This window comes from Mytilus californianus, unplaced genomic scaffold (genome assembly GCF_021869535.1).
Source record: "Mytilus californianus isolate M0D057914Y unplaced genomic scaffold, xbMytCali1.0.p SCAF_13, whole genome shotgun sequence".
Taxonomy (NCBI): domain Eukaryota; kingdom Metazoa; phylum Mollusca; class Bivalvia; order Mytilida; family Mytilidae; genus Mytilus; species Mytilus californianus.
In genome coordinates this window covers 24,990,508-25,005,404 of record NW_026262615.1, presented here as the reverse complement: position 1 = coordinate 25,005,404, position 14,897 = coordinate 24,990,508, and the positions used below count along the sequence as shown (strand labels likewise).

Below are 14,897 nucleotides of genomic sequence, written 5' to 3'. Positions count from 1 at the left end.
AATGTCTATAATTTTTGGATCTTGTTGATTCCCTTATTTTTAAAAATCGGATTTATGTTTCCTGTTAGCGACGAATTTGGTATGTGCCCGGACTCAAATATAAAATTTGATAGAAGAACGATAATGTGAATAAATGGTTCTGATATAAATTTGAGGTATTCGTTGAAGATTTTGTCATCACCGCTTGATTTATTATTCTATAACTTCAAGATGAATTTCTTTTATTTCGTCTGCTGTTATAACTGAATTCACTATCTCGTTTCAGCAGTAGTATCCTAGCTAGATTCCTAGGGTCGTGTATATCTTCGCTGTCATTAAATTTGAGTTTTTAAGGAAATCACACACTATTTCGATTGGAATTTGGGGCGATTTCTTTTTTTAGTCTCGACTGAAAATATTCATGATATTTTGATATTCTTCAGAACTTTTAGTTTTCATATCTATGATGCTTTTTCTCATATAAATTCTAAAGTTATTCAAACTTTTTAAGTTTTCTTCGAAAGTTTGTTGTTGTTGTTGAAAACTCATTTTCTTTTTTTGCTATTCAAGTCATACCTAGGTTTATAATTTTTCGTTGAAGGATTTATCATCTTTCGTGTGTGAGTGTGTGTGGGGGGTTGTTATACCAAATGTGAAAGTAGCAGCTTCCTTACGCAAATCGCCTATTTCGTTAACAATATTAATGTTAATGTTAATAATATTTTGTCTTTTATTATTTAGAAGGACTAGTTAATGATTCTTCTAATGCAGATAGTTTTACAGCATCTACTTTAGCTTCAAATGCATCCTTTCTTTCACCGATCCATTTGATTAACTTTTCTTCACTTCCAGATCTGTTGTCAAATGCTACATGTATTTCAAATCATTGATATTTCTAATGGACAGTGTCGAGGACATCGGAAATAGTAATCTTTTTTTGAAATACGGGTGTTCCTTTGAAATAATCCACCACACATTCATTTTTACTTGTTAATTTGCCTTGATGTAATTTTTACCCATTCGACCATTCATAATAAACAGATAATTGAATATGTTTATATCAAGTTGCAAGTTGCCAAAAAAGTATTACACAAATACTGAACTAAAAGGCAAATTAAAAAAGAGGAAGTCCATAAAAACTGACAAAATCAAACGCTACCAATCAGCGAAACAAGTAACAAACAACTACCATATTCCTGACTTGGTACAGGCAATTTCCGAAGAAAATAGTGGGTTTAACCTTATTTTATAGCTAGCTTAAACTTCCACGTGTATGACAGTTGTGTATAGTATTATAAACTTTACGGGAACACATCAAATTTTTCTAAAGTAATATAGCAAATAGGTTAAAACCAAAGTTGTTTTTATTTCTATCCTTATTACCTCAAATTTAGGAATATTATGACTTACTAGTTTGCCTTCATCATCTTGCTGTTAATCATTGATCTCATCGATAATATAATTCAGATCTATTTGTATAAAACCCGGACTGGTTGCCATTCGGCTAATAAACATGTTAAAGTCCCCTGCTAAGCATATATATTATCAATCGCTCAAACAAATTAATAGTTTGTTTTCAATTCCACGGAACGCATCGGCTGATCTTTAATGAGTATTTTCTGGCGAAATGTATACATTGCCAACAAAGTCATCAACATCTAGATAATTGAAAGCAGAAGAGAATTTTTTAAAAGCCTTTGATTAAACCTCCGTATCTTCTGTTATTTAATATCCGTATAATTTTCATCTCTTGAATATAAGCTAGAATGAAAATTTCATCGCAATCAACGGTTTTTTGTCTCTTGTAAGCAAATACCATCATATGAATTTATAATTTCAATAAATTCAGGATATAGTATTCGTCTTTTTATACTGCAAACGTTTAAGGAAAGTATTTTCAAACAAGTTATGTCAATATCGGAGTTCGATCTAAGATTCCCCAATCGCAACAATATTCAGGTGTATTGGAGAATGAGTTAGTTTGTGCTCTTTTATTGGCCTGTTTGTGTTCAAACAACATCATAATGTGGATTCAAATATTCTGCAAAAGACTATTTTCCACAGAAAATCGGAAATTGTAAAACTAACAAGATGTTGCGTAGTTGAAATTATTTTCTGTTCAGTGACAACTATATACGCATTAGTAATATGGGTATTTCTGTAGTATAAAGGATAAAAAGCAATAATTTAAATCGACGAATTTAACAGTCCCAACTACTTGCAAGTTACCTTTGCAGTTGTCAATCGAAACGCTATAGCCATGGTTCCCGGTAGTATGCACATGACGCATGACAATGAATTTCTTTTTGATTGAAGTTGGCGGTGGTTCTGCAGGGTCTGTGCTTGCTGCACGTCTGACAGAGGACAAAACATCTGTCTTGCTTTTAGAAGCTGGTGGATCTGATTTGGAAAACGAAGCCACTGTTATACCAGGGGCATCGGGAAATCTATTAAGGACTAAGCAAGACTGGAATTTCCATAGCGTTCCACAGAAATATTCATCTTTTGCTATGGAGAACAAGGTAATTACGATATGTTTATATTAAATTTATATTTACTTTTAACTATTGATTACTTTACCTTTGCCGGGTCCTTTGCATTGTAACAATAAACAGCTTAGAGAGTTGTTAGCAAAATGTCAAAAATTTTAAATTCCCCAGCCTATAAACTAGAAGAATAATTTCAGATAACAGATGGATCTAGTCGAAGTTTTAAGCTCGAGCTATTTGATCCTTAACTGAACATTTTATCTTAAGGATCTGGTTTGTTTGATTATGCATTCAGAATCGAATTCAAAAAGTAATATCAATCATGAGCACACGGGTTTTTTATGCGTTTATGATGCACGAGGTTGTATGTTATTGTTCATACAGACAAAGCCTCCAGGCATAGTATTGTATATGCAAGAATCATTAGTAGGATTTCGTAAAATGAACGTGCAATTTACAGCCATTCAATTAATCCCACCTTTACGCCAACATCATTTATGAAAAACGAGATTTAAGTAAATCACTAATTCGTCCTTTTGTCATTGACTAAGCTGTATTAGGCAAAACCTTCGGCATTTTGACCCTTAATGCTCTTTCGCTTCGTATTTTATTTTATTTTTTAATTTTTTTGATATGAGCGTCACTGATGAGTCTTTTGTAGACGAAACGCACATCTAACGTCTTTGATGAGTTTTTTTATTGGTATTTAAATCCAAAGGACAATGAAAACATTCCTTCTTCCCACTGAATTACTAAACGCTACATGGATCCTTGCAGTGAACGATACATAGCTTGTTCGTCAGAATGTTCGACTTAACATCGTTTGAAAGCTCTAATTTGCATTATTTTAACATTAAAATATTGCCGCAAAAATATGGTGAGGATTGGTATAGTTGTCATTGTGTCAATCAGGTGTGGATGTTTTATATATCTAAAGATCTACTATATAATGGTTAATGATAATCGATCCAGTCTGACTTGCAATATATTACTTATATTGAAACTATTGATTATTCTACGCTCTACATCACAATTCCCGATTCAAAATAGAATGATCTTTAAACAGTCTGGTTATTTAGAAAAAAAATGGGACTCGTAGAAACCATTGCTTGGTAATTAAGGGAGTGCAAAATCTTCCTTTGTTAAGATCCACGCCGCATTCAACAACAAATTCACAGAAGATGATATCATCAAAATGCTGGCCTTTCTAATATACAACATATCTGTTGTATTTCGTGAATATATATTTAAGTTTGTATTGTACAGGTTGTAATGGATACTAATTGTGCAATCCTTCAGACTTATTTTTATACTCATATGACGCACAATTCATACCAAGCCTTCTCAAAGAAAAAAGTAGAGGTATCTTGTTAAGTTCTTTTCATCAACCTTTATGTATATTGATGATGTTCTGCTTTTTAACATCCATCATTTCAGCGAGTGCTTGCATCTATAATATCACAGTGCCCTCGAAATAAAGTATACTTTCGGCACTAGTAACGATTTTTAATGTTTTCTTGTTTTGTCACAGACGGACGACTCCACATCAGGATCTATGACAAACGTGACGATTTCAGCTTTCTGACTGTCAACTCAACTCCCCTTTTCCTAGTAGTAAAATACCCTCCGTGCCATCGTATAGGGTTAATAATATGTCAATTGAACGTTGAGCTCGTGAATGTGCACATTATACATACTTCATAAACACAGATGTGATCCTAACATAAAAAAACTCTTTTAGTAGGATAAGCATCCGGTCTAGCTCGGTTGGTAGTGCATGCAATTCCCTCAGGTTAAGCTTTAAACTTTGATTTGTATTTGCTCAAATGATTTTCGAACATCGGTAGACTTGTTTTTCCTCTAACTTATAAAGAAGAACAACTGAAATAGACGCTTGATAAGTTTTACGGCCAAAAAAACGAATTGGTTGACCCATACATTTTTTTGTTTTATTACATATCTTAACGTTTCATGCTCATTAAACTAACTTCAATGGTACACTCTTTATATATATATATCAAATTTGACAGCAAATATATTTGGCTAGTGGTAAGATGTTAGGAGGATGCGGGAGTATGAATAGTATGGTTGTGATCAGAGGTAGTCGCCATGATTATGATGAGTGGGCAAAACAAGGATGTAAGGGTTGGAGCTACAAGGAAGTTTTACCCTACTTCAAAAAGATGGAAACAATGAAAATACCGGCACTATCGGGTTCACGTAAGTACGATAACTGGGTGTATATACACTTTTGAAAGAGCACCGTCTGAATTATACAGCATTTCAAGTCACAAGGACAAAAATCAAACTTCGGATGAACCACGGTAATATGTAACACGTACATAGACACATAAGGAATGCAGACAATAAATCGCGTGCACGTATCATAAGCAGTCATGTGCTCGCTAACGGGCAAACATGAATAAAAACTTCACCCTACATTTTAACTGCAGAGGTGGACATACACATTGTTTTATGTTTTTTTTTCAATATTCACGTAAATTGTATACTGTTTGTATAAATTCCAAAACAAAATAGTGAAATTTTTAATTAACTAGAAGAGTAAAAGAGGGACGAAAGATACCAGAGGGACAGTCAAACTCATAGATCGAAAACAAACTGACAACGTCATGGCCAAAAATAAAAAGACAAACAGACAAATAATAGTACAGATGACACAACATAGAAAACTAAAGACTAAGCAACACGAACCCCGGGGGGGGGGGGGCCCACTAAAGAAGATCCTGCTCCACATGTGGCACCCTTATTTGATGGTGCCGTTTACGGTCTCTTTTTTCATTTCGACTCGGGAAACATTTAGGCAAATTATTTTAAAATGTTAACGGTAATTAAAAGACCTATTTTGTCAGTTACCGGGCTAAAATCGCAGGACCAAACATTACTCTATAGACATGAATCATTTAAGGTAAAGTATGTATTGCCTACTTCATATTATAAACGATTTTCTATAAAAGTTATGTTTAATGGCTAAGCCAATTGAACTTTGGAATGTGTTTTTGAGAGGTAATATACTTCCTTTGTGGGCATATGTTTTTATGAACGATGTTATAAAATATTTTTAGTCATAAAGCATGTAATTATACTTTCAGCTTATAGAGGCACAAAAGGAAAAATAGTTGTGACACCTAAGTCTAGCACAACTTTAGAATTTTTCAATCGGAAAGCTGCTTCGGAAATTGGTTACCGTTCTGTTGATTGCAATGGATACAGCCAAATAGGTACAATTAACACTAGTGCCAATGGCAAGGTGTTTATCGTCAATATATTGTTCTTATTAAAACAACATCTATCTTGAAAAGAACTTCAAAAATTTCCTTTTTTTCATCAAAATGTTTAAGATATCAATACAACAGTACTATTCCTTAGTAGAAAGTGCAAAATTACAAGCCTTGATGCCATTATTAAAGAGAAAGTTGTCTTATCTTCTTGTTAACTACTTCAAAGAATATGTTTTACATACACCTATTTCCGCATTCATGCATTCTTGAATACTACATATCGTCTGCTAATTTCATACAAATGTATATTATGATTATTAGAAGGCATGGTCAAATTATAATATTGCCTTATAAGTCATTCAAAAACTATTTAGAACCATTTCATTGAGGCTATTTATTAATTCCAAGTAAATATTAATATGGCATGCTACAAATTTAAAAAAAGTTAACTATGATGTCAAATTTATAAGAAGAATAACCTGGATTACAGAAAGCAACTGCAGATTTTATAAACTACGATTTGTCGTACCAGAGATATATAAGTATATCTTCATAAATATGTTTAGAATTTCCACATGACATAGAACAACAACAACAAAAACAGCACTACGGGGCTATTTCATGGCGGTAAATTTTTATCGGTGGAGGAAGCAGGAGTACCATGAGAGAACCTCAGACCTTCGGTAGGAAAAATGACAATCCAAGTCAAATAAGATATGAGTCGAGCGCACCTACCATTTGCGGAATCCAAATTCGTTCGTAACCTCAGTGTTGACAGGCTATTGACACACTACTTAGACGAATCGGCCACTGAAGCCTAAAACAAAACGATATACACATAATACAAAGTATGGTGGAGGTGAGTTAACAATATATCATATTCACCTCTGTCAATCGAATGTCCTCTATTATTCGCGTTGTTATCAAGTTCCAAAACTATTTACTTAGCAAAACATTGTAACCATTGTGTTAAGCTTATTTCAGGCGTATAACAAAAACAGACAAACAAGACTTTTCTTAAATAATAAGCAAGTAATCATAAGTATTATATCAAGATCATGTAGTAATAGATTACGATGACGATAGTATATCGAGGTTAAAATCCCGAAAATCGATTTATAAGAAAGAGACCCCGCACGTGGCAGGTGCGTTCGTATCCAATCTTAAATCTTAATTGACAAGAATTGCAAGTTTTCCTGCCGAAGGTCAGTTGTTCTGTGGCCAATAAAAACTGGCCTCTACAAAAACCAATAGTGCTTAAAATAGAATATCAATGTAACTAACACATACTGAGGTAATTGCATGGACACTAAAAGGAGCCATAACTGGTGCGTCGACAGGGTAAGCGTCTCCCGATATGCGTGCATCACCGGCTACGAAAATCCACATCCCGTCAACATGTTATAATCGGAAATAGGACACACACGGTAACATTACAGATCAAACGACAATAATATCTACAGATCTAAGATAACAAAACATGTCACTAGTGAGTTGAGACACCAAAACTGTCATATCGTTTAGATCAACACATTTGTAACAGTAACCGTAAAATGTATGTTCCTTTTAACCTATATTTCCTTTCTAAAATCAGGAGAATATTTGAATTTTCATATATTAAAAGTAGTAGAGTAAAACATTAATTTCCATTGCTTACGGAACATGAGGAAATATGAATAGTTGTTCACCCGAGAAATTTCACATTTCCCGAGGGCATATCCAATCGTATCTCGCGTTGACAAGGGAAATACATGTATAGTCTACCTCTGTTCTTGTTTTACAAAAAAAATGTATACATACTCATCTGTCATATATAAATGTTTACCCTTAAACTGCGTTAATTAAGCCTATCAATATATATCATTTAATATATAAAAGTTAATACACATTGTATTCACCTTTTGCTGCATATAAAGGTGTGCAATACACGTATGTTCACCATTTTTAGGATACTGTCCAAATCAGGCAAATATAAAAAACGGTGAACGTTGTAGTTCAACTACATGCTACCTTAGACCTGTTATGTACCGACGTAATTTACAAATCAGTTTAAACAGCTATGTTACAAAGGTAGGTAGAACTAGTATTAGATATTTGTGTAAGAAATCAGGCGAAAAATACCAAAGGGACATTTTAACACATAAGTCGAAAATAAACTGACAACGCCATGGCAGAAAAAAAGGAAAAGACAAAAAGACAAACAACACTATACAAATCACAACAAGGAAAACTAAAGACTGAGCAACACAAACCCTACCAAAACCGGGGGTGATCTCAGGTGCTCCGAAAGGGTAAGCAGATCCTGCTCCCTATGTGGCGCCCGTTGTGTAGGAAATGAATGTATCGTAATTAGGCTTATTTTTACATTATAATATGCTTATACATAAGTGCTTACAGGTATTTTTCAATGATCATTTGCACATTAGAATGATCTACTGTTTTTTTATGACATTTAAAATTGGTCAATTAACAGTGTACATTTAACTAAGAAAGACAAATTTAGAAATGAAATTATAGAAATAACTTTCTAAGTTTATTATTTTAGCATAAATGTATATTATTTAGACATGAACAAACTATGTTTTACTTCTCCACAAATTTAAGCATTTTACTTTTATTAATGTTCTATTGGATTGTAGGTACTTATTCGTGGAAAACGCGCTATTGGGGTACAATTTGTGAAAGAAGGGCGAACATATAACGTTTATGCTCGTAAAGAAGTCATTATGTCTGCAGGAGCATTCGGTTCACCACATATATTACTTCTGTCTGGTGTTGGGCCAAAAATGCATCTTCGAAAGTTCAAGGTAAGTATTTTCTATTTTAATTTATCTTTTTCAATGTATAAGATTTTTTTTTTTCAAAATTGGCTATCGATCTATCTAAATAAAAACGTTACTATGTAGTGACATATTTTTAATAATAATCATTGAAATACTTACGGTTTATTCGACATGTTTAGATACCAGGGAAGTCGTCTGATCTGTTATTTAGCGATTTTGTCCTATTCTAGATTGTGAAATTGTGACCGAGTGTTGAATCGCAGCATGGTTAATTCATTGATACCAGGAGACGCCGCGTATCTTGTCGACACACCGGTTTCTCTGTTTTTGAAGTTCATGCGATTCCCTCAGTTTCTTTTTGTTACCTACGTTTTTATCCTTTCAATCGATTAATGAGATATGAACATCAGTAAACTATTCTTGCCTTAATTTAGTCGGTATAGCAATACAGTCATGTAAATATCACACGGGTCAATCTCGCACTAACAGTAACGGAAAATAGTTATAAAGAAAAGGATCCGTCTAAATGAATCTCATCTTCAGGAAACAAAAAAAATATCTGTTGGTGAGATGATGAAAAATTGCCAACGAAGCTCTCAAGTCAGGATTTTTTTGTGTAAATCACAAATAATTTACAAGAGAGGCGAAAGATACCAAAGGGACATTCAAACTCATAAGTCGAAAATAAACTGACAACGCCATTGCTAAAAATGAAAAAGACAAATAAACAAACAGACAAACAGCAGTACACAAAACACAACATAGAAAACTAAAGACTCATCAACACGAACCCCCAAAAAAACTAGTAATATTAAAAATGATAACGTATTCATCGTATTGGTTTCATTGAATCATAATCCTGAATTAAAGATGACAATGTCTAGCCGAATCTTTTTCGACGTTACGAAACACAATATGGAATATTCAAAAGAGATAAGATATACATTCGTACAGAATTGCTATCGAAGTCTTTCTCGAAGAGTTTATTAATATTGATCTAACCCTTAAAGTCAATCAAAGGACTAATACACTAGATTGTAATTTGAATGCGAACGTAACTGAGTAAATTAAAGACACAATTGTATTGCTTTCAAATGCATTATGAACATGATGAAGGGACTGCATTTTTCACAAGCAATAGAGAGGTGAATAATCAATCAGGTTAATCCTATTTAGTCAATTTATAAAACTATATTTCATTTTATTAACATTCTATTTGTTTATAAATAGATTCCAGTGCATGCTGATCTGCCCGTTGGAAACAACTTACAAAATCACCCCATCCTTGTAATGCCTTATTCAATCAATACGACGCTGAATATCAATGTAAAAAAAATGACGGATCCTGAGACTGTTTTAGACTATATACTTCACAGGAAAGGTATATATTAAGTAATATGAGAACACACATTGAGGAAATTAAAACATGTTATGAATATTTTGAGATATGGTATGAATCCGAAAGATAACAAAAAAATCTAATGAAGATGCAATACACCAGTGACCAAAAGGACAAGGTGGTAAACAACTCTTCAGTATGGTGCAGCTTTCTTGAATGAGCAATGTTTTTTATGATGCCTAAACAAAATGTTAAGCACTGGCCTGGTGTATGCTAAAATAAAAATATACAAAAACAAATATGGCAGACGGAAACCAACGCAATTCAGTTATTACAGGTCCCGGACTTGGGACAATCACATAAAACATGTGACAGTGTTAAACATGGTTGTCGGCGGTCAGCTCTCCGTCTAACACGGGAGAGTGGTGTAACAGCACAATATAAAAACAAAATGTATAAATTAGTTGGAAAAGGCTACACTCAACGGCACGAAGCACAATAAAAAATAATACGAGGACAAAATACAAAACGAACCGATCTGAGAATACACGACCCTTTAAGAAACTCATTTTATGATTATTGTTCCCGTCCCCTTTCCCCGAATGTGACCTACCGAATTAAACTTATTATCGGGTTTGTACTAACATGAGCAACACGAAGGATGCCACATATGAAGCAGGATCTGTTTACCCTTCCGGAGCATCTAAGATAACCCTCAGTTTTTAGTGGAGTTCGTGTTGCTCAGTCTTTAGCTATTTTTGACTTATGTGTTTGAAATTCCCTTTGGTATCTTTCGCCTCTCTTTTATTGCATGCATGCCCTAGTGAAAAGGTCAACGAACAATTAAAAATTGTAATCTATATATAACTAAATTATACTTCAATTTAAATATATATCTACCCAAATTATTTCATAACTGCAATTTAATCACACTTCTGTGATGACAGTTTCAGCTTTTTAAGAATAAGAAACCTTTTTAATCAAAGTTTAAAATGATAGGTAAGTGAAAGTTATCTGGGAACTTAAAGAACCACACAAATGTATTGTTGAGTACCTTATAACTAAAATGAAATCAAAAAACAAATTTCAAAACAGTTGCTAGGAAATCGTCGAAATGAAAGGTGCATGAGTGAATCTGGCATACTTACGACCACTTTGTCTTTTCTGTTAATGATTTTCAGGTTATTATACAACACGATTTGTGGATGGACACATGTTTGATAAATTGGACAAAACTTCGCCTTCAAAGTATGCAGACTCTCAAAATATCTTTGGTCCCACTGCATATGAAAGACCAAGTATTGTTAATTCATACAGCAACTATATCGACAAGGTATTGACACTTTGCAGTTTGCGGCAAATCGTATTCGAATGTAAATGATAGGGATGTACGTTTTGATCTGTTTAATTTAGCTAACAGTAGGTTTCAGATAGGAACATTGGTAGCCAATTGGTCTAACTAGTTAATCTACAGTGTTAATAGCTGGTTAACGCTTAGGTTGTGAGTTGATTCCTGTACGTAGCAGGTGCGTTTGACTCCAATCTTAATTGACTAGAACCGCTAGTTTTTCTGCCAAAGTTAGGTAATTCTCCGGGACCTTCGGCTTTCTCAAACAATAAAAAACTGGCCTCCACGATATAGCATACACTCTTTTTCCATTACAAATTGGATAGAAATATTTCTATCAACTCTTAAAAAACTACTTAATATTTGATTAAAATTATATCTGCCAGCAAATTTATAATTCTATTTGCAAATGGTCGATGCATCAATAATAAACAAACAAGGTTTCCTCAGCAAACATTTCTTCTACCATACTGTTCACAATATTACAACAGAACAAACACAATATAGAAAACTTATTTGTGTACAAACGTCCTCTCTTAGTGTGTAACGTATGGGTACCATCAAAGTAATCAATAGCCTTGAGCAAAAACGAAAGAATGATTAGGCCATTTTTTGCTTGCCCTTTGAATTCGAAAAAATAAAAAAGTGTTATAAATCTACCAAATAAAAATCTTACTATGTTGATACGACATAAGTATTTATATATTAAAATTTTGTATTATATATTTTCACCATTACTTTAAACTTTTTACATTTAGCGAAAGACCGCGAAAACTGTCAAAATAGCCTCATCTTGTCAATAATATTTAGATATGAGCAACAGCTTTACCCCAAAACAAATTTGCTTCATAATAGAGTTTACAAAGATTTTAATGCGTGTACAATATATTTTAAGGTAAAGCTGTTGCTCATACATATTTTCGATGTCTTTATGACATCATAGTAACATCACAAGAGACCCTTTCTGTACTTACGTGTCCATATTAAAGCAATCTGTTATTTATCAATACAAGTACTAATAACATAATGTTGAAAGGCTTAAATAAGTTTACAATTTTTGCAATCTCATGGCAAACTAATGCCTCTTATTATACCGCATACGTACTTTGTCGCTAGTTCAAAAGGAACACTATGCTTCAAAATTGTGTTTTTTTTTCAAATTCGGAGAGAGGCAAAAAAACGGCAAAAAAAAAAAAACGAAAAACGATGCAAAAAAACAAACAACAATTTACAACAATCTACATATAAAACTAACAATAAGCAACATGAACCCCACCAAAAACCCGGAGTTTTAATAGGTGCACGGCAATAATAAGCATTTCGGCTCAAAATGGGGCACCCGCCGTGTTGCTGATAGTAGGTGAAAAATACGTTGGGAAGTCTCATTCGTTAATGTCATAATTCGGCAGAATGCCTACGACAAGTGATACATATCCGTGACACAGATATTTCACAGCGATAAACCAACTCATGATGGCGCCCATAAAATTTAGAAGGGAATATTTCAACTTGACCACTTAAAATCTTTGGTTTAGTATACGGGGTATAATATAGGGGTTGTATTATCATGGAAAACCTCATAAAAGATATCAGGCTTATAATTTGATACGAGAGAGATCATTTTGTCTACAATTGACTCATCTTGGCGCTTTGATGAAAATCGTATGAGTGTTCCTAATCTATGCTTGATATGAATGTATGCTATACCCAAGTTGTTAATTAAATATTACTAATTCTATGTCCAGAAAAATATTAATTCAAAATTACAAAAAACGAATTTCTGTTAAATGGTCTCAGAGCAGTTGTGTACACAAGGCGTTGTTCCAATACTCCAACTAATGGTCAAAGTCCCTTTAAATCCTTAAAATTGTTAAATCAAATTGGCGGTCCTATATGACCAACTAATCATGATGCCAAACAATAGTACTACGTATGAGAGCTTTCCGTGAAATTGTCTAAGAGGAGTTCCGTTCACAAGGTACTCTGTCACAATACTCCAAACCATTTCACCCGTAAAATTAGTCAATTTAACATGATCAACGTCGCATTATAGCAAACAATCTCACCAGGTATGAGAGCTCTTTTTAACATGGACTGGAGTTTCATTCACAAAGTGGCATTGTTTCAATACTAGAACAAATGATCAAAACCAAATTAATCCCGTAAAAATAATCAAATCAAATTGAGGATATAGCACAGTCAACAGAATATATCGACAAATAACCCTAATAAAAATGAAAGCTTATGTCAAACAATCTTTGAGTATCGATGTGTTTTGGACGAGGAGACGAACGGTCGAAGATCATTACCATATATCCCGCTGCGCGACGGGCGGGTACACAAATCAAACATTGATTAATATTGGTGATACCCTATAGGTCCCCAGGAAGATATACTCATTTGAGGATTATATTTTCGTTGCTTTGCATTTAAAACGGGGAAGATATAGCAGCTTTATTCGGCCGCTACAATAGCATTTACTACTTTGACGATTACGGCTGGTGTCTTTCATTTTTTCACATTTTATATGTATATACACGTAATCACATTTATTACTCAGAAGTATTTGTTCTGAAGCTTATAAAACTCGATAAAAAATAACTGAAAAATCTTAAAATTCACCGTATGACGGACTCATTTGTTTGTGAAGATATCGGAACCCCCATTTAAGTTGGAGACAAATTTTGTATTTTTGTAAAAAATAAATGGTTCTTTTAAATTAAAGGATTTAATAATTATCTGCATGAGAAACTAATTTGGTTGATTGGAATGCATATGTGTATTAGTTATATATTTATGTCATATACGGATTCATGTTACTAATCATGATAAACCAGTATTACTGTTTTAGTTTATTGAGAAGGAAAGGGTGGCTGTTGATTTACATACAATGACAATGTAATGAACAACGCATTTGCATAAATATATACTACCCTTTGTTGATTTATAACTGATTTTAATCTGAATGACAACAAGTCATGCTTTATCATTCAAATAGCTCGTTATTTAACATCTGAAACATACACGACCGATAAGGAATGACTGTAATATTTTTTCTGTCTATGAAGAAATAACATTAAAAATGTGGTGCACACTAAATTACCCGCGTTTTATTCAAAAGTGTGGACCACATTTGTGAGATTATTTCGAATAAACAGGAAAAAATATTACAGTCATTCCTTATAATTTAATTCTAAATTCCATTTTAAAAGAGTAAACATGAAAGAACGTTGATGACGTCACGGTCACATGACTAAATTATGTCTATCAGCCGATCAGAAGACGTGTAACATCCAAAATTAAATTTTTTGCAGGTACAACATGAACTTTTAAACCGAACTACTGACAGTTCATTTAATGTTTTTCTATGTTTGTTGCATCCAAAAAGCAAAGGATATGTACGACTGGCAACCGCTAACCCTTTAAGACAGCCTCTCCTGGACCCCAGATTTTTAGCAAATCCTCATGACATAGAAATGTTTTTAAAAAGTAAGTAAAGAAAAAAAGTAAGGTATGGTGTAAAACATTGGAGAAGGAAGGAAATTATACAAGACTTAGGGATAAAAAAGAAAAAAATACCTTAATGGTGGATAAAATGAATGCCAAATTCATTTCCGTCAGACAACTATATATTTTACTGTTTATTTCAAAATACTAAGAATGCTTCACAAAGGGGTATATTATTCACAAGGCAAATGACTTCAACGATATAAAAATATA

The 14,897-nt window shown here is 33.3% G+C and overlaps 2 protein-coding genes across 12 annotated transcripts in view; one reads left to right on the top strand and one right to left on the bottom strand.

Moving 5' to 3' along the window:
* LOC127723409 (glucose dehydrogenase [FAD, quinone]-like) overlaps window positions 1-14,897 on the top strand; it is a 483,936-nt gene that overhangs the window by 340,739 nt on the left and 128,300 nt on the right. For all 11 annotated transcript variants that reach the window (XM_052230031.1, XM_052230036.1, XM_052230034.1 and 8 more), the window contains exons 3-7: window positions 2,296-2,501; window positions 4,499-4,688; window positions 5,579-5,707; window positions 7,656-7,777; window positions 8,347-8,514. In XM_052230031.1, the coding sequence (XP_052085991.1) occupies window positions 2,296-2,501; window positions 4,499-4,688; window positions 5,579-5,707; window positions 7,656-7,777; window positions 8,347-8,514 (815 nt within the window). The remainder of the gene's footprint in view (window positions 1-2,295; window positions 2,502-4,498; window positions 4,689-5,578; window positions 5,708-7,655; window positions 7,778-8,346; window positions 8,515-14,897) is intronic.
* Window positions 1-14,897, bottom strand: part of LOC127723414 (perlucin-like protein) — a 136,682-nt gene that overhangs the window by 33,560 nt on the left and 88,225 nt on the right. The window lies entirely within an intron of this gene.